This window comes from Aythya fuligula, chromosome 1 (genome assembly GCF_009819795.1).
Source record: "Aythya fuligula isolate bAytFul2 chromosome 1, bAytFul2.pri, whole genome shotgun sequence".
Lineage (NCBI taxonomy): Eukaryota > Metazoa > Chordata > Aves > Anseriformes > Anatidae > Aythya > Aythya fuligula.
The window spans coordinates 1,622,507-1,649,451 of NC_045559.1; the positions used below are offsets into that span (position 1 = coordinate 1,622,507).

At 48.3% G+C, this 26,945-nt stretch overlaps 2 protein-coding genes across 4 annotated transcripts in view; one reads left to right on the top strand and one right to left on the bottom strand.

Moving 5' to 3' along the window:
• On the bottom strand, positions 1-23,524 carry FBH1 (F-box DNA helicase 1). Its single transcript, XM_032207423.1, has 21 exons — positions 23,502-23,524; positions 21,764-21,928; positions 20,150-20,691; positions 18,737-18,867; positions 18,233-18,368; positions 17,802-17,992; positions 15,761-15,877; positions 14,113-14,207; positions 12,614-12,782; positions 11,748-11,976; positions 10,926-11,013; positions 10,237-10,323; positions 8,929-9,065; positions 8,323-8,422; positions 7,642-7,763; positions 5,591-5,666; positions 4,526-4,723; positions 3,899-4,021; positions 3,217-3,323; positions 2,257-2,382; positions 1-1,178 (listed from the first exon to the last, which is right to left on the bottom strand). Coding segments are annotated over exons 1-21 (3,042 nt in total). The 5' UTR covers positions 23,503-23,524; the 3' UTR covers positions 1-1,076.
• Positions 9,828-26,945, top strand: part of ANKRD16 (ankyrin repeat domain 16) — a 25,784-nt gene continuing 8,666 nt past the window's right edge. Inside the window, exons 1-2 of one of the 3 annotated variants that reach the window (XM_032207426.1) lie at positions 9,828-9,847; positions 24,996-25,320. In XM_032207426.1, the coding sequence (XP_032063317.1) occupies positions 25,007-25,320 (314 nt within the window). In that variant the 5' untranslated portion in view covers positions 9,828-9,847; positions 24,996-25,006. Of the gene's footprint in view, positions 9,848-23,629; positions 23,897-23,987; positions 24,023-24,995; positions 25,321-26,945 lie in introns of those variants that run through there. The other 2 variants (XM_032207424.1, XM_032207425.1) reach the window with 2 other exon arrangements.

The window sequence follows — 26,945 nt, forward strand, 5'->3', positions numbered from 1 at the left end:
GGTTTGGGGAAAGGTTCTGCACCCAGAGGTGCTCAGGCACTGGGACAGGCCCCCCAGGGACGTGGTCACGGCCCCGAGCCTGACGGAGTTCAAGAAGCGTTTGGACACTGCCCTCAGACACAGGGTTTGGTTTTTATGGGGTCCTTTGGGAACCTAGGAGTTGGACTCGATGATCCTTGTGGGTCCCTTCCAACTCTGCTTCTCTGATTCTGTCCTCACACGGACAGCACAAGCCACCCGCTGGTTGACAAGGCCACCACGCTGCCGGGATGGTTGGTAAAGAAACCCAACTCGGGGTGACTTCGTAACCGAAGGGAAGAGAAAAAGCGTTAAGGCTTCTGTTATTGTTGCTACAAATTTTATCTCAGCATCTAAAACGCTCTCCAGCTTCTCTCTGATTGTGTGTTAGACTGGAATCAACCCAAAGCAGTTCTTCAGATGCTGCCTCTCCTCCCCTTAGGCAAGAGACGTGAAGTCTGGGGAAACCTCTTGGCTGCAAGTAAGGAAAATTCCTTTAATTCAGCTAGGAGCAGCTATGACTGATTTCCTTCTTCCCCACTGATCCAGAGCTGAGAGTGAAACTTCCCCATTAAAGCAGGCTGCAGGAAAAGGTTCCTTTTCTAGGAATAAAAGCTTTCTCGCTGGGTACTTTTTGGCATCACGTTCCTCTTCTGTTGGGTGCGAAGGATTTTCCCAAGGCGTGATGTGATGGAAGAGTCAGGAAAATCCCAGCAGCTTTGTCACATTTTCCTGGTGACAGAGGAATGGATGGTAATGCTCAAGTTAAAAAAAGAGCAGTCCTGTCCAGTAGAGTTGACATTGTGAATATTCTTCTGTGCAATGATGCAGGCCATGCTGACCAGCCCCTGGAGGACAAGGCAGGGCTTGAGAAAAAGTCTTGCACCTCCTTGCAGAGATCCTGGAAGGTTCCTCCTGGAGCTGGTGCAAAATCCTGCTCCCAATATCCACCTGATAAGGAGCGTGGATGTGAAAACCGGCCGTGTCCTGCACCTAAAATGGCTTCGGGGTGAAGCAAGGGCTCTCGGAGCTGGAAGGCTTCGTTACGTTGGGATGTGTTATTGCTGAAGTGCTGGGACGACCAGAGATGTCATGGTTCCAAAATGCTTCCATGCACACGAGTAGCAAAGGTACCCACCTGCATTCCTGCTGTCATTGCTCTGCAAGGGAAAGAGAGAGTTAAGGGGATGCTACGGCTGGAGGAGCGCAGCCTCTGCAGCCTCAGCCTCGTCCAGGGATGAGGGAAGACATCAGGGATGTGCCTAAAAGTATCTCCTGCCACCTCCCTTGCAAAAGAAATCCATTCTGGGGCAGTTTGCTCAACAGCTGCAACCAGATGTCCCCATTCAGGTTTTCTCTGGTGAAGCAGGAGGCTGCCAGCTGGCATCTCCTCCGTAAATGTTCTGTGATTCTACAATTCCACGGTTCTGTGATCTCCTCTCATAAATATTCTACGATTCTGTGGTTCTGTGATCTCACCCCGGACACGTGCATGGCTCCTTGCAATGCTGGGGAGCAAATCCTGCCTGCGAGCCAGGAGCTGATAGCGAGGCCGAGCCCATCTCAGTCAGCTTGCCTCTTTTAGGGTCACATCCCCTGCTGATGGCTTGGAGCCATCTGCTGTCTCTTGTCCCAGCCGTGGAGCTCCACCGGATTCACCTTGTGCCTGCAGATCCTGGCGCTCGGAGAGGCGCTGGGTGAGGACCAACCCCAGAGCCACAAAGTGGAACTGAAACCAAAACTGGGCACAAAACTCAGGTTGCCACCCTCTCGCCAGTTCACGTATGGCCACTGGCAGGGACAAAGGGTGACCTGCTAATCTCTAGGTGGGTGTTTGACGGCCTCTGCAGAGGAAGAAATGGGCCATGACACGACAAAACCCCCAACTGGCTCCACCTGAGATCAAAATTAGAAGAGGTGAAGACTTAAGAGACTCTGCAGGAACCTCACCACCGCCCTGAATCATGCACTGAGGAAGTCGTCCCCAATTAAAAGACTGAGCTGTGAGCAGAAATAAGGGGCTGACCCACAGGATGCAGTCACGGGGTGTTCCCTGCTCACTTCCACGCAAGCTTAGCTCCAAATTTGTCCCTTGTCACAACTCAGAGCAGTGACCGAGCGCGGCCACCCCGTGGCAAGGAGCAGCTTGTGAAGGCTCCTCATTTAAACACCACCTCAGAGGCCCTCGGAGGGTTTGGCCAAGACCAAGAAGCAGAGAGGAGATGGGAGGAAACGTACGTAAGTCAAAGGCAGCTTCTTCACAGCCAGCCCGGACGGCAGGGGCTGCGTGCACTCTGGCACAGAACAGGTGACTGCGGCCCTGTCCTCAGCCCTGCTCAACAGCTCCACTCGAAGGAAATGCTCCTGAGGAACAAGAAAAGGGGAACAACAACATTTTCAGGGAGCTGAGAGATTGGAACAGATTACTTATTTATTTTTTAACCCCCCTGGGAAGTGACTTGCAACATGGTTTATTAAAAAAAAACAAACAAAAAACCACCCCAAATCCCAGTGACAAAATAAAAAATAATAATAATTAAAAAAAAAAAACATTGGCAACAAAACCAAGCAGAATTCATGGCAGCTTTCAAGGAAGGAAGTGAAAGCTGGAAAAGGAAGGAAGTTGGCAGACAGAAAAGGGAACCTACACGCTTGTGCTGAGATAAGAAGGCAGATTCCTTGGAAGACAACACCCAAAAGGACTGTGGAAAAATGCTGCACCACTGCAAGCTGGTGCCTTGCTACCAAAAACACAGTGGGAAACGAGGACAAAAAGCATCCTCAGCTATTTGTCTGCAACAGCACAACCCAGGAAGTCACAGTCGACCATCAGCAAGAATCTTAGGACGAGGATGAAGCTCACTTAATGCTCCTCCACCACACACGGACCCTGCAAATTTTATGATGAGAGACGAGCAGATTTTATAGGGACTGGGTGCTGGCTCTCTCGGTGCTTTTTCAAATCGGCAGCACTGCCCAAGATGTTGTCACTTGTAGAACGAATTCCAGACCCCAAACCCTACAGGGACAGTGGGAACTTGCTCTTCCCTGCTGCCTGCTCTGCCTCTGAAGTGCACACAGAGGCTGAGGCACCGCTGCAGCTCCCAGAAAAAGCTTGCAGCGTGCTGCGAAGCGCAGGTATCGGGGCCCCAAATTCCCTTTTCAAGGAATTGTTTACTTTGGAAAGATTTCGCTTACCCCAGCCAATGCCAAAATAATCTTCAGGGACTCTGACATTAACAAACATTTCTTTGCACGTGTCACCGCCACGTAGAGCAGGTTCCATTCATCCTCGGGATACATGCCTAGATGGGAGGAAAGATAACCGGTGGCTCTAGAAAACATGAATGAACAGCTCTGCCACTCTGGTGCTTCAGCGAGCGCTCCTGGAAGGATGCCCCATGCTCTGGGAGAGCACGGGCTCGCAGAGCAGCACCCTCCTGGGTTTGCTGTGCAGTTCTGGGCACCACTGAAAGCTTTGGCTTTGTTTCACCTTCTCCCCTCGAGGCAGGGGCAGGACTCTGCACGCCCAGAGGAGCAGCTACGTGTTTCTCCACCTCCCCAAGGCACAGACTCAGCACTGGGGGAGTTTCTGTGTCATCAGCTGAGCTAGATTTGCTCTGCTGGCTCCTTTCTAATTACTGGGAAGAGAGCTGCTCTCCCAAAGCTTTTCCTTTGTGACGCCAAAAGGCAGGAGTGTCTTTCCCAAGCGCGGTCCCCTCTGTGTTGCCAGGAGGAAACCACAAGAGCAGCGAGCACCAGGACAGCCCGTGTCACTGCAGCAGCTGAGAGGCACGGCCTTGTAGGACCAGCAGCAGCAGCACATTTTTATTTCCCACTTCCAGGTCAGGACGGGTGCCCCTAGCAGGCGTCCCCTTACCGATAAGGGCGTTTATTGTTCTGCCATCGCGAACAGTCTGCGGCACGCTGACAAAGTCGTCTGCAACCAGCACCGTATCAAACTCCAGGCCTTTGGCTTGGTGGACGGTGCCTATTAGGTAATCTGCAAGGAATCAGAGCAGGGACAAGAAGGGCAAAACATCAGTCGCCGCAGCCAAAGCGGTGTCTTCAGCTCACAAGCCAGAACCGCAGCCCCAGCTCCCGAACAGGAGCGCTCTTTATTTGATGAGTTTTCAGCACGATGGCTTTGTCCGCCCTCCCAGTCCCAAATTTGAGTCAGCAAGTTGCAGGGCAACTCCAACAGGAATCACAAAAAGAGAATAAAGCCCCGGGGCTTTCCATCTGCAGAAAATGCCACATCCTAAGCTTTATTTGCAAAATTGAGTGAAGCCGCCTTAAGCAATCCTTTGGTGGCAGATTTATTGCCCTGAACTCCAGCTGGAGCCCCAAACACACCCCAAAAGCTGCTGTTCTACCCCTTTTCTCCCTAAAAGGCTGGCTTAACCCAAACGCAGCCTCTGTGCAGAATGAGGTGGCTTCAGCACTGAAGCTGGAGTGAAAAAGAAACCAACTGAGTTTGTTTCTCTAAGACACGGCTCGGCTTTACCTGCCGCAGCTTCTCGTGACACGTGGCAGCTCTCAATCTTCTGCACCAGCTCAGGAATCCGCTCTTTGTATTTCTCCACTATTGCAATCTTCACTTGCAGCTCCTTGTCATCCACGTGCGTTGCGTAGTCCCTCAGACCGATGTAGCCCCCAGTTCCTTCCCATCTTCTGATGAAGGGGTCATTTATGACAAGGTTTGCTGAGGAGAATGTAGAAGAGGACACGTTTGCTTTACAGGCACACATAATAAAAGGCGTTTTTGATTTCCGATCATATTTTGGAGTAAAAAATTCACATTGAGGGGAAAAACTGAGCAGGCTGGAAAGGCCCTGATGGGAGTTTCACAGCCTGGAGCAGGGTCTCAGAGCAGAGGCAGCCCTAGGACCCTTCCAACCCACGTTATTTCCTCTTTTTACCCAGATGGAGAAGAGTTTTCCAAGTGTCTCGTACTCCAGACCCAGTAATGATATGTATATAATCATTCTCGATGATCTTGAGGTCTCTTCCAACCTAGAAATTCTGTGATTCTATGTGTGATTCCCATACCCCTGATCATTTGTTGTTCCCTGCTCCGTACATAACAAGAAAAACCACACAAATCGCTGCCAAGGCAGAGGGAGATTTTAAATGAATGACTCATTTCCTAAATGATACCCACGAGAGAAAAGGAACCACGTGACAGAGGATTCGACAAACTAGGCTATAGATATTAAAAAAAAAAAAAGAAAAACAATCAACAATTAACAAACCAAACAGGAAAAGCCTTTTGACAAATGAAAAATGAAATTAAATCAGAAAACAAAAGGCAAAAAAAACCCCCAACCTCTCAGTTTATAGCAGTCTATCGGTCTCTTGCACTCAAGGCATGGCAGAGGGGAACTGCAGAGGACTGCGTGACACAGATCCCCAAGGTTCTGCCTCTCTGGTATTAACACCAGCCAGGCCACATCGGCCTGAGGAAATATAAAATAAAACACCACGAAGCCTTCCATTGCCCTAGCGAGCACTGAGACATCAGGGCTGTTGGAGAGGAGGCTCACAGAAAGAAGGCTGAGGAGGTACTCACCTTCCTCCCGCTTATTTGCGGGTTGACTGAGCTTCCAAATATCATAAATTCTGCTCAGGCCAAAATTGGCAAGCCCCTGTGAAAAGAAAACGAAAAAAAAAAGTCAAAAAAAACACAACAATTTGTTTTAAAATACGCAAGTAAAGGTGCTGCCTAGATTTCTAGATAAGCCAACAAGGCCCGGTGGTTATTGACGTGAAGAGGAATGAAGGAAACGTGTTGAAGATGCAGAGGGAAAACCATTCCTAGAATTTTCACTAACAAAAAGTTTAACTTTTTGTTCGTTTTACCTTCTAATAGCTGCGCGTAGCTTTGTTAAAACAAACCTGAGAAATCTGTTGTGCTGTAAATGCTGCTGCCCTACGGACTTGATGTTGTTCTGCAGGAGCCAGCTGCAGCCTCTTTCCTCAAACAATGGACCACCACAAGGAAGACGAGCTTGATAAACTGCCTGTAGATGTTTTAGCAATGTAAAGCAAACCAAAAGGCTTCGCTTTGGCAACATTTGCTTTCGGACAGTAAATATTTCCCCCTCCTTGTTTCTCAGTTTCTTTTGTCTTGTTCTCTCAAAGGCCTCAGTCGGAACTCACACTTCTCACTCCCCAACAGCTAAAACTGCAAGGAAGAATTTTGCAGCAGGGCAGCAGTCAGCGCAAGCATTTCCTCAATTCCAAAATGCAACTTCCCAGTAGAAAGAAAAAAAAAAAAAAAAAAAAAAAAAAAAGAACTTAAAATATCAGCCTAAAATTCTAAAATTCAGAACACCAGGTTCTTCCTCAAACACATTCAGCACCAGGACAGCTGTTCATTCTCTGTGCTTTCACATTTCTAGGTGCAGAGCAACATCTCAGATCAAATCACAGCTATCTGTGTTTCAGAGTTTGAAGGCTAAGGATTCTTCTGATGCTTCTGAAATGGGGAGCATTGTTAAAACATCCCTGCAATATAAGCGTGTGAATTTCTGCAGGCTTGCACACACGGACTCCTGCTTCAGATACATGGGGGCTTTTTGCAGATGAAAATTCAGGGCAGACCTCAGGACTGCAAAGATTCAGATGAAAATTCAGTGCAGACCTCAGAACTGCGAAGCTACAATGCTCTGAGCTTTCCAGTGCATCTTTCAGAGGTGATATCTCAACCCACAGAGTTTAAAAGATCAGAATTTTGCCTGTTTCTAATGAAGACCCTATGAGAATGACTCCAATTTATTCAGTTTTAGATTTATTATCAAATACGTTTACCTTCTAGATGCTGAACTCCTCCAGAAACATGTGGATTGAAGAACATTAACACTCAAACTGATGCAGAAATAAAAGTGAAATGGAAGAGACAGAAATCAGAGGAAGGTGAAGCCTCAGCTTAGCTTCCTTGAGGGTTTAATGTTCAGCATTGCTGGAAATCCCAACTCCCCTCACCAGCAAGGCTGGCGAAGCAGCTTACCCAGGCTTTCCTGGGTATATCGAGCCTGGGACCAGCCCACTGCAGGACTGGAAATTAGGAGTGATCACTGCATCTACCAGCCCCAGGGTCACCTCCACCTTCAACCGCTGTCTTTGTCTCACAAGAGAGCTTGAAAAATATTTATTCTCTCAGGGCACAGCTTGCCTTTCCTTGCTGGCAGAGCCGAGGAGGGTGCTTACGCTCAGTCTGCAATTAGAGCTGATTTTATTTCCCTAATAGAGGATCACAGCGATGCTGCCAGCAGCCAAAAGCAATTAGCAGCACTCCGTGTAATGCAAATAGTCGCAGCAACGTGTTGCAGCCATGTATCTCTCTTCCCTCTCCCTGTCCAGCAGACTGGAGCTGCTGCTGCCTCATTTGAACCCGATGAAATAAGAGGCCACACCGCACAGACAGACGAGCCTAAAAAGGGAGCCACGCTTGCATGGGTTTGAGGAACAGCTGCTCCAAATAACCAGGCTTTCTCCTTGAGTGTTAATTTTAAACCTGGGTGCTAAGGACAACAGCGGCCACGCTTATTTCAAGACCTACAGAAGTGTCACTGCTACGGGCCTGGGGACATAAAAGATGAAGTGGCAATTTCTCCTTACCCCAATCACGCGTATTTTAATCTGCCCCTGTCTCCCAGTAAGCTTCACAGCATCCTCGAACACATTAAAATTGCTCCGTGATAGCATTGTTATCTTCCCTTTCACGCTGCCTCTCACATCACCTGCGCAAAGAAATTCCCAGTTAGCCAGGGCAGTTGGAAAGTTGAATATTTAAAAAACAAAAGTTCTCGTAAATCGGGATTAATCCTAAAATGGGCTTATTAGAGAGAGTCCAGAGGAGGCCACAAGGATGATCAAAGGGCTGGAGCAGCTCTCTTCTGAAGACAGATTGAGGGAGCTGGGGGTGCTCAGCCTGGAGAAGAGAAGGCTCCAGGGAGAGCTCCCAGCGGGCTGCCAGGGCCTGAAGGGGCTGCAGGAGGAACTCTGTGTTCGGGGGGTAGGGGTAGGGCAGGGGGAATGGCTTTAATCTAATAAAGGGGAGATTTAGATTAGATATTAGAAAGAAATTATTTATTATGAGGTGGTGAGGCCCTGGTGCAGGCTGCCCAGAGGAGCTGGGGGTGCCCCATCCCTGGGGGTGTCCCTGCCATGGCAGGGGGGTGAAACTAAATCAGCTTTAAGTCCCTTCCGACCCAAACCATTCTTGGATTCCATAATTCTAAGCTTTGGTAGCTCTGGGACTTGCAGGCATTGCACAGAGGTGACACCAACACAGCTTACCCTCTTGGTTTCCACCCACTAACGTCTTATTCCTGACGCTCTTGCAGACATCCAGAATGGTTGCTCCAACGTAAGCTATTTCAGGACCAAACCTGAAACTCTGCGTGGAAAAGGGAAGGAAACAGAAAGCAGGAAAAGAAGAAGTTGTTATAACCTACAAAAGTATTGCAATATATGGAGCATACAACTTCTACCAACCTTCTGGACAATATTTCTCTTAGAAAAAGCACCCAAATCTCCCCCCCAGCCATTCCAGGCTGCCTTGTTTTAATCCAATTCATTCTGCAAAGAGTCTTAAAGGTTCCTTCCTGATGTTAGCTGTGAAAATTGTGTAGCTGCATTGCTAATCAGGCCAAAAAACAATACCCCACTACCCATTTTTCAAGCCACACGCCCTTCCTAGTGACGAGGTGGGATCGCCCCAGTGAGAGGCACGCTGGGTGCAGAGTTTGAAGAGTAACCCCACTAATCCAGGAGCAGCAAATACTCCACGATGGTGGACTCAAGAAGCCTGGCAGCTAAATGCCTTCTGAAGAAGGGCATGAGACATTTTCCACTGCATTTGGTATCCTACCAGAGAAAGAGAGCAGCAAATCCTCATCTTACCTGGGTCAGGTAGTAGATGTGGGTGTGAGGCACGGTGTAGAGGGTGTTGATGGCACCTCGGAAGCTGTAGATCTGCTGGTGAGGGTCTCCTACGAGGATTATCCCGCACCTCTGTGAGAGCACAATATCCGCGATGGCTGCAGGAAAACATCAGAGCATGAAAGGGGAGCCTGCCCACGAAGCAAGAGGGGACCGTGAATTATCGTGTGCCTGCATCAAGGTGAGATCTCTTTCCTCACAACGCACAGCGTTTAAGATGAGATCAGCACAGCTGCAGGAGAAAGCGAGCTGGGGAGCAGCAAAGGGAATTGTGCAGCTCTGCAAGCATCCTCCCACTATTTTAGCCCTGCATCACGCACAGCTGTGAAAGCACAGCCAAATCCTCCCAGTCCCTGCGTCCACAGAGTACATGTGCAGATGGTCTGATGAAGCCTAACAGCTGCTGAAAACACCAAAACATCTTCTGTCCCCCTTCCTGTGTTCCTTGGCACACAATTCAGTCCACCTAGATCCCCTGGCAGAAACAATTCAACCTGTGTTTACAACGGGGAGCTGCTCTTCTTATCTCTGGCAAAGCCAACAGTTTTCTGCTACATGGCTCAGTAGTTTGGGCTGGGAGAGAGTTAATTTTCCTCCTAGTAGCTGGCTCGGTGCTGTGTTTTGGGGTTAGAGTGAGAATAATGCTGATAACACACCCATGTTTTAGTTGTTGCAGAGCAGTGCTTGCACTGAATCGAGGACTTTCAGCTCCTCCGACCGCCCTGCAAGGAAGCCGAGGATGCACAAGAAGCTGGGAGGAGACAGATCCAGGACAGCTGACCCCAACTGGCCAAAGGGACATTCCATACAGTAAGATGTCATGCTGAACAGTAAAGCTGAGGGGGCTGCTGCTGCTCAGGGACCAAGTGGCCACTGTTTGGTGAGTGGTGAGCAATGAAGTTGTGCATTTTTTTGTCTGTGCAATTTTCATTTCTTTGTCTGTGCAATTTTGTTTTGTTTTGTTTTGTTGTGCATTTTCTTTTTCTGTGCAAAGCACTAGCAAAACGGGCTGGATGGCATGCCTGGATGCCCAAAGCTATTAAAAGCTACCGCCCCTCTGCTGCTGCATATGTTCTCCTGAACCCTGCTGCTACTGCAAGCTGCTTTACTCAATTTGCAAGGACCTGGGACCGAGTGAAGGGGCAGTTATAATGTTTAAATGTAGAAGTTCTTTAATCGTGCTACTTCTCACACCCACCCTCCTGAGCACACGAACATGCTGCGTGTAAAGGTGCTTGGGAAGGCTGCAGCTCTCCTGCCACCACTCACCTGGGGTGCAGTCCTGTGCTTCATCGACAAAAATGGCATCATAGTCTGAAAGCTGAGGCTTACTGAGCTGCCAGAGTTTCAAATAACCTGAGAGAAAGAACAAAACACATCAGTGAGAAGCTCATCTGCTTGTCATGATCTCTTAAAAAAAAAGCATCTTCTGGCCCTGCCCCTTGTTTGGACATGACATTTAGGAGGACTGCAAAATTCTGTTGCTCCCAGATGTTGCTTGTCCCTCGTTGGCTGTGTGAAGGATGAAATAAAGTAAAAAAGAGCAGCCTGACCACACCGGTGGAAGGCAGCTATGCTGATGACTTAATTGCACAAAGAAGATGACAAGAAAGAAGGTTTTCTCCAGTACAAGCCACCTCTGGCTCTATCTCATAGATGCCAAGAAGAGGAAAGGATGTGCTGGTGTCAGCAAGAAGCACTCCCTCTGTTAGCACTCATCTGCCCACTGCCTGACACAGAATTTCCATGATTTTGCTGCCGGTCTGACATGTCCAGAGTTCCACTAACTCTGAGGCCAAATAGGAAAAGCACAAACCTCCTGCCTTCAGGCCTGATTTGGGCTCCCTGGTGAGCTAGTGGCAGTTGAACAGGAATTCTGCACTTTTTTGCACGTATCTGTTCAGTTTTGTATCACTGCCCTTCACCTGAAGGCTTATTTGACATCTGTACTCTCTTACCATCACAAGTGATCTTGTATTTCTTCTCTACATCTCCGTTCAGGTCCTTCATGTTGCGCCATATCTCTTTTGCTTCTTCCACATTGATCTAGAAAAAGTAAACAGAAAGGTCAGGATAGTTTGCTTTAAGCAGAAAAATAGTCCAGGCAGAGCAGCCCTTGAGATGGTGGAGTAGCTGGTACAGGCAAGCTATCAGCTTGCAGCATTTAAATGCAATCTCCCTCCCAAATCCCTTCCCTCCTTCCAGACAACTTCCTAATTAAACTTTTCCTACTGGCTTAAAATGTGGTTTGTCCATGTCTAATTCTCCGAAGCCTTTCTCCTCCTATTTCTCCTTAGTTTCACTACCAGATAACTTCTCCCCATAGCAGTCTTTTCCAGCAGCAGCCTCCTGAAAAGAACATTTCTTTGGTCCAGCTATTAGGACAGAACGATACAAGACCCCCTGCCTTCTGTACACTTGCACAGACCTTGTGTTTATTTGGGTTTCCCTGCATGGCTTTCAAAGTGTTTAAAGGTATTTAATATTTTGAGGCTTATAATTCATTCCCTGCCAGCAGCAACAACTGCAGACTGGATTTGTGCCAGCTGGGCTGGATCTGATCAGCTGTTTCCAAGTCAGAGCAGAAAGGTTTATTTTCTCCATGACTCCAGCCCACGTTGTCCACAACACCAGTCCCTTAAGGCTTGTTAGGATGTTTGTACTCCAGATTAGAATCTTTGGCTTTGGCTTTGCATATCGAAATTACGACAGAAACTTCTATCATCTTCACATGCAATGTCACAGTGCAGCCCGACTCTTCTTTCCTCATGGGTACTTACCTCCTTTTCTCGTTGGGTGACAAGTTTTTTCTCTCCATGGGTGTTTATGAACCAAATAGGAGTGTGCTCTTCACAGATCTCGTCATCTGAAGAGGAAAAGAAGTTTTGGAGGGTCTGCAAGACTGTTTTTCCTCTTATGACCCGAGACTGTCCCTCACGGTTCTGGATGAGGAAGCTCATGGTGTAAGCTGTCAGCTTAGACACGTTCAGCTTGCCTTTTTCTTTATAGCTGTGCCACGGACGACAAAAAATAAGAGATGTTGAAACATACACGAAAAGCCTACTGGAAAAGATAGGTCATGTTGCACACTAATACGTAGAGAAGCTGTTTTATATACCCCACTTCAACCTAGTAATGGAACATCTAAAAAATCTGCACCTATTTATCCTCACTGTATTCCTGAAGGAAGCACAAACTCTTTCATTTTATAGATTTTCATAGGTGAAACGTCAAGCCAGAGCCATTCCCATCATTCACCCCAGCAATTATAAATTGTTTCCAGAGCCAGGCAGGAGGATTCCTCTCCTCTTTTGTGCCACGGCTCGTTTTCCCTTCTGTCTGCAGCAGAGATGCCCCAACAGAAGTGTTGGCAGTGCTGGAAACTGAGTCCTTAGAACAACTTGGGTTATAAAATCCCCTTCTCTGCTGAAGAAAAGCTGAGTTTAGAAAATGGGTTTGCCACTGACTCACAAGGCAATTAAGAGTCTTAATTGAGTGAGACAGGTAAAAGAAATCAAGTGCTTCCTGCCATTATTTTTGCTTCCTTGAGTCGTGGATAATTACTTCACAACCAGACCTTCCTTTCCTGCCCTGTTATTCCCTTCTCCCCTGGTCTTCAGCAAAGGAATCGAAAATCCCCACTCACTGTTTGCCAACGCTCCCAAACGCTAATGAATGGAAAGTCCTGCACACAACGTTTCTGGGGAAGACAGATTTTCCCCTCTCCACTACAGCTTTGTTAAACGACACGTAGAGGAAGTTGAGGTCGGCAAACTTCTCCGCGTACTTGGCCAAAGTCGAGGTCTTTCCTGTACCTGGAGAACAGAGGGTAACCAAAAATCATCAACAGGGGTGAACGAACGAACCTGGCCACCTTTTAGCAGCTTTACCTTCCCCCTCCCCTGCTGTCCTAGTGGCACAGCAGGGCTGTTTGTGCAGCTAATGGGAATTTATTCGCTGCCTCAAATGAAATCAGCAGAAGCCGTGGAGCAGAGCGGTTTTGAAAAAAATTACATCCTGCAGCCAAAAAGCTTTTAAAAAATAAGCATTTTGCTATCCAATATTCTAGAATTCTGAGCGCAAGTGAAAATACTGATTCCTTTGAGAGAAAGCTTGGTAAGTGAAATGTTAGAACTGCTCTTTTAAAAGATTTATGGGTTCCTTTCTTTTGGGCGATACAGCCCAGACCACGAAATGAACAGTACTGAAAGTGTCTTTCCACCACGTTTCTCGTTTGAATTTGACACAAAATCTTTGGTGGACCCCATAGAGAAGGATCTGGTGCTTCCAAGACCTTGTACATAGAGCATAGATGCAGAAACACTTTCAGCTTTTCTGCCACGCATCACTCACTCTAAGGTATCCTTTGGATTGCATTTAGCTAACAGGCCTTTTCACGAGGATCCTCACATTTGGAGAAGGGTTACGAGGCTTTATCTTTCTTGCCAGCAGCTCCTCGAGCTCTTTTTCTGCTCTGCCTTGTTGCAGTTACGCAGGAATCGTCAAGAGTTCATGGCTTTTTCCAGACATCAGAAACCACCAGCGGTGGCTTCTGTACTGTGCTGCTTAGCTGCGTGTGTAACTGGGCAGAGAACAGGAATTAGCTCTGAGCCCTCAGCGTGGTGTCTTTAAAGGAAACTGCAGGTGAAAGGAGATGGTTTACTTCTCCTTTTCTCTTTAAATAAGCTTCCTTGATTTTTAGAGATTCCCCTTTTCAAACCAGAGTGCAAGTGCAGACGATTTCTTGGCTTGTGTTGCTCCTACAGAGGTGCTAAGTCTGACCAAGTAAGAAGGACTCCGTCTAGTGGCCTGCAGACAATAACACCGTGAACCAGACTCAGCACACGATGAAGCAACACGTGGAGAGTCGCTTCTCCTCTCCTGGCTTCCTGACATCCTGCTCTGGGCAGTCATCAACAGTGCTCACACGCTCGTTTCCAGCACTGTGCCCCACCACGGCATTTAAGCAGCTTGCACAGTGGTAATCACAGTTCCTATTTCTCTGAAAAAAAACTTCAACTGATTTTTGCAGTGATTAAAGGTAAGGCTGATCCCCTGACATCCACCAGACAGAAGAAGCAGGGAGGGAAGGAGCAGAATCAGAGGCTACGCGCTTATTCTTACAGCCTAATTTCTGGCTCTTACCTGCAAATGCCATAATTTTCACCACTTGACCACGCTCAATTTTGTGATTCAAAATCCTTTGTTGTTCGTGAGTCAGTTTCACTTCGGACAAACTGCTAAAAAATGAAAAGAAAGAAAACACCAAGGAGCAAAAGAAGAAAAGAAGAAAAATCCTACCCCAAAACCAAATTGGCTAACAGCAGAAGGAAACCCACAAGTGGTTTATCCCACCCCACAAACAGGAATGTGGCACTAAAGCCATTGTGCAAGTGAGAAAAGCAGCACCTTCCACTGAGAAAGAAAAGCCTGGAGAGTGCAGAACTAAAAAGTAAACCTCATGGAAGGTTACCTAGGAAGAGATCTCCTCAAGGGCCCTGAGCCATGCTTTCAAAATGAATTGGGCACCTCGTTGGCGTAGGCTCATTGAAAACAAACAGCAACTTGTGTTTGGGGTGTTTTGTTGCTTTTAGGAGCATGTATCTCAAATTGTTCTCGTATTCTTCAGCGTAGGACATCAATTACCCCTGCCTCGCATGGGAGTTGAGAGCTTTGATTAATGTTTAGAAAGGCATTCAGCACTTCCAGCTGGAGTGCAATTGTTTTATTCATCAAGCTCTGAAACCTGTCATCAGCCAACAGCACGAACCAGCTCCTCTCAGGGCCTCCCCCATAGGATGCGTAAGGGCTGAAAGCCTCCTTTAAGTGTCCTTGACATTTCGCAGCCCCCAGGACTTCTTTTTTTTACGGAACGAGCAAATTTCTGCTCAGGAAAAAAAGACAAAGGAAAGAGTGAAAGGGCTGGGAAACCAAGAAGCAACGAAACCTAACATTTGTTGGGTTTCTTTTTCATTATATGGCCTCTATCAGTGTTGCACCTTCAATCATCAGTGATTTTATAGGGTTTATCTTTGCTGGGCCTCTGTGAGGGATGCAGATATTACTGGGGATGAGGACAAGGAGGCTCAGTGACTCAGCCCAGGATAACTGCAACAGAAGGGGAATCAAGCCTGGTTCTCTGCAGGCCCTGAAACTGTTTGGCTCCTACCTGCCCTTCCTTCCTAGGTAGCAGTGATAATTTATAGCACCTGTATAACAGTTAATAAATAACAATTATCCAACAAAATCCAGAAAACAGGAGCTGATTCAATATCCTGCAGCTGGTGTCTTCCTTCCTCCAATTCACAAAAAAAACAACATTCTTATGAAAAACCCCACATTACTTGCACTACAGTAACATCACCAGCAAGCCAGCCCCCGTTTTGCACGGCTGCAGCTTGCACTTCCAGAGGAGCAGGCTGTTAAAATTAAAGCATGAATTCTCTCCTCTTTCCAAGGCCTCTCATCTCAGGAAGAGCCATGAGTTGGGAAGGCGTTTTGGGGTGATTAAGGCTGTGCAAAATTTCAGTAGCCCTCACTGTGTTCCACCAACACCTAGCCCCGTCGGTTAATACAGACTTCTAAATTCAGTAGTTTTTCCAGATTTAAGGTCTGCCTCTGTTTTTCCTCTAAGAATTCAGGCAGAAGATGGCAAGGAGTAGAACAAGGTTTTGTACCAATCCTTAGGAATCTTGGAGTCTTGTCAACTAGGCCTTGCCAGGAGATGTTTGCTCCACATCCAGGGTTCACCATTCCAGCAGTGACCTTCTGGGACCACCTACAGCATCATTACCTGGTCCAGAAGTCCTGTCTGCACTGTGAAGACCATGTTTCCTCTTGTATCATCTGTGGCATAGTTACAGAAGCATTTTCCATCAGATACAAGCAGTAGAAAACATTGTAATGGATCCTGGTAGAAAGGAAAAAAGGGAATCCATCACTGGGAAATCATCAGGAAGAAATTAAACTTCTGCAGCCACCTGAAAGACGCCAGCATCGTGAATACTTTTCCAGCAAAGTGCCTGCATCTGGTAGGACCCAAACTCTTTTCCAAAGGGAATAAGCCAACAGCTTTTCTGTTTAAGCTCACTAGAAAGTTTTCTGCTGCTTGCACTGTGCAGCACTGAGGATACCCCAGTGCATCAGGCAGCAAGATCTGAGACAACGCTGGAACAAATTGCAGGAGGAAGGCTCCAGCGAGTGCTTTTGTGAGTTGCAAAGCCAATATTACTAATTTAAAATGCAGTTAGTGCTACCTTGAAAAGTGACTGCAAAGGCACTGTGGGGACAGCTCTGTTTGTGGCCTCTCCCTTGCTCCTGATTGGGGTTTGCGAAGTTTGTGTTCCAGGCTCTGTCACAGAAACATGAACTGGGAGCAGAGTCCACAGAACCGGGAGCAGAGTCCACAGAATCCTTGTGTTCTGCCAAACCACCATCAGCAGGAGTCCGGGGCAGCCTGAGAGAGAATCTGGGGCCAGTTTAGACCTCTAAAGTCAAACAATTTCATGAACTGTCATATAATTATTTCATCCAATTGTGCTACCCCTGAGAATGCTCCGTGGGGCTTTGTTACTGCAGAGAGCAGCCCAGAGACTCTGTAGTTTTAAATTAAGTTCACTGTCCTATGTCAGGCTTGGCACTACTGTGGTTTAACTCTTTTAGTGCAGCTTTGCTCCTGGGACCTACAAGTTGCCACCCTGGGCCAGCCTCTAGGACAGATTCGCAGACTTTGGGTCTCACATTAGGTGACCTGCATGCTCAGACTCACTGGTAGCTCTAGGAGCTGCAAATAGGTCCCAGACAGTCCCGCAAAGCCATTTTTCCTCCTTAAAATCACAAACCCGGTGTGGTTTGAAGAGATAATGGCAGAAGAGAGGTGGTCATTCATATTTCTCCTGGTGTAGGCTGTTCAAGGAGATGGAGACGGGATGTGGGTGACTTTGACTACTGGTGAGGGACGCCCTCTGTCTGCCACGTTTGCTCAAGTTAACGATTTTAGCCAGCAATTAGCAGTCACCGAGAGGCCAACCAAGCACCCTGATTGCCCTGGTTGGTCTCGCATGAGCACATGGCCCATGATCAAGCAGAGGATGAACTCTGCTGTGTCAACTCGGGCCGGACTAGAACTTGCAGAGGGCAACTTACAGAACTGTTGTCTTTCTGGCTATAGATTTGTTTTCCAGTGCAGTTCCTTTCCAGTCTTACACGAATTTATGTGTGTCCTTAATCCTCACCTCACCCTCACTGCAATTCTGAAGCAACCTGTGGGCTCTAACCTGCATTTAGAAGCACCTCTGTGGCCAGAAGGTGCAGAATGGAGACTGCTAAGCACAGGCACTGAGGGCCCAGGGGACCTGTAGTGTCAGGAGTTGGACTCAATGATCCTTCCAACTCAGGACATTCTATGATTCTATGATTCATTTAAGAAGACAGAAGAGATTATCTAGTCTCAAGAAAGTACTAAATGCATTGTTTTAACCGATACATATCTAATTCTAAGCAGAAATTCCTACAGTTGCTTTGAAATCTGCTTTTGTCTCTGAAAACAAAGTTATTTTTCTTGAATAAACAAATGGGCTTGAAACACGTTTTTCTTCTGAAAAACAAGTGGACTTTGAAACAGTCCAGGAATCAAAGCAGATCTAAAGGCAACGCTCCCAACCGTTCCTACAGAAAGCTGTGGTTGTAGATAATATTCCTGAGAAACTGCATAAACTGGAGAGCCCCAGCCACCAGGAAGAGAATTGCCCACGAGCATATATTCACTGCGCCCATCACATATTGCCATGCCTTGAAAGGGGCAGTCAGGCAGGAAGCATCTCTCCACTCCTCACCTGTTCGTGATGGCAATGCCCTTCTCTCTCATCGCATACAGCAGCGTGGCTATGCAGTAAAGTGTCTCGGTCACGTCGACGACGGACAGGGCAGAGCAGGGTCTCTGCAGACACACTATCAGCTTTTGGATATCGCGGACGCCGTCGGAGAAAAGCACCATCGCTGTGATGATGGCCCACACGTGTTCAGGCTGGTACAGAAAACACCAAAGAAGACCAAGCAAAAAGCTTTGAGCCTTTAGAGACAAGTAAACCCTGCTTCAAACTCAAAAAAAAAAAAACTTATGCCATGATGAATAGTTAAATTCTCTTTGGTCACTCTGAACAGCACAGAGTAAAAGTCTAGAAGGAAAATTTCTAAATGTGAGAGGGCAGATATAACCTCAAAGCACTTTTTGGGGATGAAGGAGAGGAATAACTGTTAAACCTACCCCCATCCTGCTCTGTAAGTGTGGCAGCGTGTTGGCGATGCAGACTTCAGCCTTGGAGAAGAGGGGGTGACTCCTCAGGAGTGGGAGAACCACGCCGGGATCCACCTTCCTGTTGGTGGGAATGGCAGAGACGTACCTGCACAGAACGGGAGCAGCAGCGTGTGTAAATAAGCATTACCAAGTGAGCTTACAGGAAAATGCCCTCTCCAAAGCAAAACAACACAATTTTTTTTCGCTGGGGATTCGCCTGTCGGGTGCTGGCATCCAAGCTCGTTACCTGAGCTCTCAGCAAAGAAGAGGAAGAAGGTGGCACTTTTTTTACCTAATTCTATACCACTCCTGGTGATTTCTGCTGTTAAAATAATCCCTCCTTCCTCATATTTCTGTAGATCTGCCTGTTTAGAAGACAAACCCGCTTCTCTTCTGGCGATTCACAGGTGAAGACCCAAAGCAGAGAGGCTGGAGGATCCACAGCTACAAAGTCAAGCGCTGAAGTGGACTTACCTGATCAACCCCAAAACAGCCCCTCCATGCTGCTTTGTTATGGCAAAATCCTGCAAGATTTGCTCCACTGTGCACAGGGCCATGTCCTCCTTCATCAGGTACTGGTGGTACAGCTTCTTCCAGGGAATGAACTGGAACGTGAAACATAAATCATCACCTTTCACCCCAGAGCACCAAAAAAGAGGCTTTTCTGGCAATAAGCTAACCAACGTGACGTTCAAAGAGGACCCCGATTTCAACAAGTCCCTGTAGCCTGATGGAAACGGGCACCTAGCATGAGATGGGGAAGGAAAGAGAGAAGAGCTTGCTCCTCGTAGACTGCCAACATGTCTATAAAAGGCTGTTTTTTCTAGAATTAAGGGAACAAGGTGGCATCGGTTTGGTTTTAAATGTCCAGTTCTTATAGGAATGAAGGTATTTCCAGCACTGCTGTGCAGATCTGCTCTGAGAGAGGTTTCAGACCTTAAAATCCACGTGTCCATGAAGCCCTACACACTGCTGCTTGGATTTCTTCCGAAAAAAACAACAGGGTGATGCCTTTTAGGCTGTTATAAAACAAAGAGCAGCCTTGGGAGAGGACTTGAGCACAAGGAGAATTCACTGCACGTGTTTTCTAAGCATCTTGCTGGCCGTTCAGGCTCAGAGCTTGCGTGCTGTGCTGGGAAAGCAACGAGTGCAGGACGCCTCCTGCTTGGCATCTTACCTTGTGCACTCGGATTTATCAGAAGCACTTGGCACCCTACAAAAAACATGGGCTGTGGCCAGTCCCCCACCACTCTGAATGAGGCTGAGACAGCCTTTTTGTGCGAGCTGGAGGTTTATAAGTGAAACACTGAGATCTTTGCTGCCCCCAAAACAACAGCCAGAGAGTTTGTGATCGTTTGTACCATGATGGCATTGACTGCAGATGAACCAAGCTCCGTAAAAACAGAGTTAAAGGCCATTCCTGTAAAATTATTTAACTACCACTGACACCACACACGCAGAGACGCACACAGGCTGGGGACTGTGATGGACTCTGGCTGTGAAGGGACATGGCCCAGTCTGTATGCAGAATTTCCTGCATGATCCCTGTCAGGAAACAAACAAACCAACAAAAAAAAACTGCACAGAAAAGGGTGAAAGGGGATTTGGGGGAGTTCCACAGGATGTTTTTTCCATGTAAGGGGAGAAAGCATCAAGGAAAGTTACCCCAGTATTGAGATGTCATCTGGGGAGGTATTCGCTGCAGTCCTAAAGGCCAAAAAAATTCTGAAAATTGAATAAGAAAGGATGGAAAGGATGTGGGCATTAGGAAATTAAAGGGACAAAAAGAGACAGACACAGCAGGGAGGCACCTACAGCAACCCGTGAAGCCACAATACTGAGAAAAAACAGAGCAGCAGAGAAGGACAGGCCCAAGGCAGGGCTTACCAGCGGATCGCTGACTACATCCCTCCAGCAGTGACACACCAGGCTCACGCTCTGAAACAGGTCAGTCACCGGCAGGAAAGCGAAGATGCTCCTCAGGACTTCAGTGGGGAGATCTTCGATGCTTCCCCGAGGCACCTCCCAGCTGCGAGTCCCCAGGAGCCCGTAGTGTGCATCAGGGATGGGCTCCACTTCGTCATCGTCGAGTTCGTGCTCGATTTGGGCACGTTTGGGACGAATCCCTGGCTTCTGCTCAAGCTCACCCCATAAATTGTGCTCTCTCTTGGGTCTGCCTGCAGCTGCGGAGGACCGAGGCCGTTTTCTGGAGCTTTTCCTGGGAGCAGATACAAAGTCCTCGTCCTCCAGAAAGGAGGATGAATCTCCACTGGCCTCCAGCAAAGTGGAGACGCTGCTGAAAGACTCATCAGCTTCGAGGAAAACGGGGTCCAGCAGCTCTTCCTTCACTCTTTCCTTCTTTTCCCCATGTACTTGCTGTGTCTGGGAGATCTTGAAGTAATCCGTGATGCTCTTCTGCTGCCACTGGGCTACAAAAAGAGGAGGAAAAGCATCAGCAAAGCATCAAAAACAGCACAATGCACATTACTCCTGACCAAACTAAGGAGGAAACCAGAGGTTGTGGAAGGAAATTGTTATTTCTCAGCTCAGAGATAGATGAATTTATTACAGGTGAACTCTCCAGCTCCAAGTTGCTTCTCTGGCAGCCTACGGAAGTCAAGAGAACGAGATTCATCTGTCTCACAGGCCACATAACCTGGTGCTGGGAGGAATGGATGAGAAAATGGATAAGAAAAATTGATTAATAAAAAAAAAAAAATGGACCTGGACAGGCTGAAGAAGTGCGCCCAGGGGAACCGAATGAGGTTCAACAAGGCCAAGTGCAAGGTGCTGCAGCTGGGCCAGGGAAATCCCAGATGTGAGCACAGACTGGGAGAAGAGCTCATTGAGAGCAGCCCCGCGGAGAGGATTTGGGGGTTCTGGGGTTTGGCTGCTGCTCTGCACCAGGAGAAGATCCCAGCACCAAGCCCGTGTCGGGCTGCTTCTATCCCAGGATAAGATACCGAGGCTTTTAAGAGAGAAATATTTTTAAGAGATAAACTTTTCTTACCAGAGACTTCCTGGCGGCAAGGCCAGAAAGTGCTGGAGACCAAAAAGGAAAGCAAAACTCGGGAAGGGAATGCTCTCAGCAGCTTCTCCCTTTTTTCTCTGCCAGCCAGCCTGTGTAGCCCACTGACTAAATTTATCAGCACCAGGAGCATTCCTTCTGTCCTCCTCCTGGTCTGCCACATATCCTGACGCTTAGCTAAAAGGAAATTTGGGAATAAAAAGAAATCCCAAGCAGCTCCTGCTGATTTTAACGTGTTTCATTTCGGAATGCTGACGAAGAAATGAATTAAAGAGGTCTCATTTGCAAAGTGCTGCCTAAAAACAAGCTATCCTAGTGATTTCCCAGTCCTGTTCGAACTCACCTCGCCTGGCGTTACCCTCCATCAGCAAGAGTCCGACGACGGCTGACCCCAAAACCCTTCTGTGCTACCACCTTACTGACGTTTTTCACCCCAAATCCTTTCGGTTTCGGAGGGCTTGCGAGCAACCTACCTTTCTGATGCCTCCTTCCCCGCTGGCTGGGCTGGAGACCTTTGCTGATGCCTCGAATGCTGTGATTTTGGCTCAAGGGCTGCGTCAGCGAGGACAAACCTTCAGCACTCCGCGCGAGGGCTCTGCAGTCGCCAGCCGTGAAGTGTATTTTTTTGCCTCGTTTCACTGCTTTGCCAGCATGCAAGGAGGAGAAAAAAAAAAGGGTTAGAAAACAGAAAAACATAGTATGGTGGCTTAAGAAGGCTGTGGAAAGGCAAGGCGGCAGCGGGATGCAGAGGGATCCTACAAAGGCCTCGCATCTGTTGCAATTTCCTGGGGCTCAGTCTTCTCCTTTACGGGGCCAGGCAGCGAGAGGAGGGCAAACACTGATGGAAAAGGCACGAAAGGAAACCGAAAGCACTCGCTGCCCTCGCCCCGGCTTAATTCCTGCTGTGCTGCAGGGGATAAGCTCCCGTGAAATGTTTCTGGCAGTGAAACGTTTCTGGCAATCGGCAGCAGGAGCCGAGGGGCAGCAGGTTTCCCCTTTTTTTGTTGTGTTTTTTCCTCCTTTTCACCCAATTCAGCCCTGTGGGGCCGAGCTCCCCGCAGCGGGACGACAATGAAAGGCGAGGAAGGCCGCGAGCGAGGGGGGCGAATGCTTAAAACTGGTGTTTTTTGCTCAAAATCGGGCTTTTTTAATGGCACAGAGCACGGCAGGACCCCGATTCTCTTACAAATATCAGCCAGGGAGCTTAGACTCCACAGGGCCTCGTGAAAGATGGGGGCAAAACCTCTTTTCCCCAAGCCTTGGACATCAAAACCCCGATGTGACAGGATCACGACGTGAGGCTCGATCCCAGAAGCCCAGGGCTAAAAAACGAGGCCCCTCCAGGCTTCAAATTGACTGTGTTTTTCCCCTTTTCCCCACATTTTTCTGTCGGCACCTCAGCCAAAACAAAGAGCAAAGGGCTCCCTGCTTTTGCCCTTCCCCAAGGCCCCGGAGCTGCCTCAGGGCTGTCCCCTCCTCATCCCATAGCTGAGGGACCCCCCTGAGACCCCCCCCAAAAAAACCCCTATAGCCAAGGGACCTGCTGCAAAGGAGCCCCCCCATTGAGAAGCCCCCTCCTTCCTATTAACCCTATTGCCAAGGACCCTATTGCCACAGACCCTATTGCTAAAGGGTCCCCTATTGCTGAGCCCCCCCCTCATCCTTAAGGGCCACCCTAATCCCTAAGGACCCCCCCTCATCCCCCAAGGGTCCCCCTATCCCCAAGGACCCCCCCAATCCCCAAAGACCCCCCCCAATCCCCAATTCCCCCCATCCCCAAGAGACCCCCAACCCCCAAGGTTCCCCCAATTCCCCCCCATTCCCTAAAGCCCCCCCCATCCCCAAGCCCCCCCCAAATCCCCCAAAGCCCCCCCCATCCCCAAGGAACCCCCAAATCCCCCCAAAAAAATCCCCAAATCCCCCCAAAACCCCCCAAATCCCCAACCACCCCCCATTCCCAACCCCCCCATCCCCAAATTCCACCCCCCCATCCCCAAGGGACCCCCCCCCAACCCCAAACTCCCCCCCCCAAAACCAGGGACCCCCCCCGTTGCCATGGCAACCCCGCCTCTGCCCCCCCCCCCCCAAAAAAAAACCCTTCCCCGGGCGAGGCCCCCCCCGCCCCGCTCCCCCGTTGCTAGGTGCCCCCCGTTGCCATGGCAACAACCCCGTTGCTAGGGCAGGGTCCCCCCCTCCCCTCCCCAAACTCACTCGCTCCGCACCCCGCGCGCCTCCCGGAGGCCAGGCCCCGCCCTCATCCCCCGCCGACCAATCAGAGGGCTCGCCCCGGTGGGCGCGGCCCAATAGCGCGGCGCTTCCGGGTTTGCGCCGAGCGGGAGTCAACGCTGAGAGGAGGTCGTTCGCGGGGCTACCCGTGACGTCACGGCACCTCAGGAGAGCGCGGGGGGGGGGGGGCTCCAATAAGACCCCAAATTTGGGGGTTTTTGGGTTTTTTAGCTGAGAAAAAAGGACATTTCTGGCATTTATGATATCAGGGGAGCCCCCATCGCCCTCATCCTGAGGAAAAATGAAAAGTTCCTGGTGTTTTTCTGAGGGAAAAGGGAATTTGGTGACTTTCCTTCTCTGAGGGAAAAGGAAACTTCAAGGTGTGTATTTCTGAGGAAAAAGGGGTTTTAACTTTTATTAGTTCTTGAGGAAAAGGAAATTTTGAGGTATTTTTTTTCTGAAGGAATGGTATTTTTTTCTTTCCTGAGGGAAAAGGAAATTTCCAGGTATCTTTTCTGAGGAAAAAAGACTTTAAACTATCCTTTTTTCTCAAGGAAAGGGAAATTTCGAGGTATTTTTCCTGAGGGGGGGGGGGGGGGGAAAGATTTTTAACTTCTAGATTTTTAACTTTTACTTTTTCTTCAGGAAAAAGAAATTTCAAGATATTTTTTTTCTGATGAAAAAAGATTTTTAACTTTTAGATTTTTAACCTTTATTTTTCCTTGAGGAAAAGGAAATTTCAAGGTATTTTTTTCCTGAGGAAAAAAGGTTTTTAAATTATTATTTTTTTTAACTTTTATTTTTTCCTTGAAGAACAGAAAAGTTCAAGGTATTCTCCTGAGAGGAATAGGATTCCTTATTTTTATTTTTTCCTGAGGAAAAAAGTAAATTTGAAGGCATCTTTTTCCTGAGGGAAAAAGGCTTATTATTATTCTTATTTTTTCCTGAGGGAAAACAAACTTTCTGTTTGTTTTTTTTTTTTGTTTGTTTGTGTGTTGTTTTTTGTTTTTTTTTTTTTTTTTAATTATTATTATTATTTATTTGTTTATTTTTTCTGGGGGAAAAGGAAATCCTGGTTTCCTTAATTTTTGTTCCTTTCCCTGAAGGAAAGGGAAAGCTTTGGTGTCCCTGCCAAAAGGCCCAGTCTCTGGTTTGGGTTGTTTTGGGTCAGTTTTGTTCTTTTTCCATGAGGAAAAATGAAACTTGTGGGTTGCACTCCTGAAGGAAAACAAAACTTCTGCTTTCCCTGAGGGAAACAGCTGGGAAACCTTGAGTATCCCCAAGGGAAAACGAAATCCCTGCATCCTATAAAACCCCCAAATTCTGCTTTTTCCCTCCAGGAACAGGGAGGAAACCTCAGCTGCCCCCTGGCAGCCGTTTCCCTGAGCAAAACACCTCAGTGAGGAGCTGGCTCGTGGACGAGGGGGCTCTACCCCAGCACCCCCCATCCCTAACCATCCCTTTCCCTGCTTCTTCCAGGTCCCCAAGACATGACAGAAGAGCCTCATCTCTTCAAGCTGGCCCGGCGGGGACAACTGGAGCTGCTGAAAGACGCCCTGCGAGGTGGGGACGCCGCTGGGCAGCGCTGCGGCCGCTCGGGGGACACGCTGCTGCACCTCGCCGCCCGCCACGGCCACCTCCACCTCTTGGCCTGGCTGCTGGAGGAGCTGGAGCTGGACATCGAGGTGGCCAACGGTGACTACAAGAGGCCCCTCCACGAAGCCGCCTCTGCCGGCCACGGGGAGTGCGTCTCCTACCTCCTGGCCAAGGGGGCTTGCGTGGATGCCTTGAAAAGGGGAGACTGGTAGGTGGGTGAGTCTGGAGCTGTGCCTGAATGGCTTTGGTTCGCCCAGGAAAGGGGGAGAAGCATCCAGAGAGCAAGGTGCACGAGGAGCAGCTCGGTTTGGAGGAGATGGAGGGCAGCTGGTTTGGTTTTTGGGCGGTCCTCTGTGGAGCCAGGAGTTGGACCTGATCATCCATGCGCATCCCATCCAAGTCAGGCTATTCCATGCTGCCAGGGGTGCAAATCGTGTGATTTAATTCCAGCCCTCTGACTGTTTCCCCCCATTTACCACTGAGGTTGTAAATTACTGCTTCCTTAGCAGATCTGATTCAAACGGATGCACACAAAAGCTTTTATTCTTCCCCCTCTCTCCCATTTGATGGGAATCAATGATACTGATTCACTTTTTTTTTTTTTTTAATGTTCCTTTCCTCTGAAACTGCAATAACAACCACAAAGACTTTTTTAATTGTTTTATTTCCATTTCTTCATCTTGGGTCAAATTTGCTACTGATAAAAACAACAGCCCATGACCCAAGAACCAGCTCGTTCCTTCAGGGCTTTTTTTTTCTGCCTGCCTTGTGAGTAACACAGCATCAAAATGATGAGTGAATGAGCACTGGGAATAATAATAAAAAAATAAAATAAAATAACGAGGTCTTTTCCACAGGCCTACGATGGGCCTGGCTAATAAAAATCACCACGTACCTGTCGGTTTCTCCTCCTGGGGAAGAAACTTTCTGCCCACCACCTTGCAAAAGAAAGCAAACGCCTTTCTGAAGCTGAAGCAGCACAAACACAAAGGCGGGGTCCCAGAGCTCGCTAATTAGAGGCTGTGCCAGCATCGAGCTGACATCAGGGGGAGCAGAGGAAGGCAGGGATTTCACGAAATGCACGCAGACATTTCTGCAAGCCTGGCTTCCCGTGGCAGGCCTGCAGCTCTACCCCTGCTGTCCCCAGCATCGATGTGTCTGATCTCTTAAAAATCTCCCTAACTGGAGATTTCACCTCTTTTCTCACCACCTTATCTGGCCTTAAAATTGGAGCATTAACCCAAAGTCGAAGCCAAACCTGTCCCTGCTTTTTAGGCTCTTTGTTCAGAGGGAGGAGTTTTCGGGCTGTTTTTCTGAATGAGGATTTTTTGATCCTGCTTTATTTTGTCTCTCAGCTGTTGTGTGGGGGTTAGTGAAGACGGGGTGGAGCATCTCGGCGCAGGAGGGCTCTTCCTCGTTTGTGGGGCTTTCTGCCCAGCCTGTGCACACCCAGGTGATTAGGCAAAGTTTGTAAATAATTAAAATAGAGAACGCAGCTCACACCTGTGGCGGTTAAACCTTTATCTTTCCTGCCACCCTGCTGGTTAGATAACGTGGCAGTTGAGGAAAACATCTTGGTGCTAGTGAGGCCGGTGGAATTAGTCACTGAAATAGGGTCAAACACGGGAGATGTGGGCTCAGCACCTCGAGTAACTCACGCTTTGCCTCTGGAGTAAACCCTCAGCCACCACCCACCTCCTTGGTCCCCTGGAGGAGGTGCAGACCCCACAACCTCATTATTTTCCCTCTGGGGAGCTCCCCAGAGGACAGCTAGGAGTGCTCCAGACAGCTTCAAACCATCTTTTTGTGTTGGAACAAAAGCCACCAGGCTCA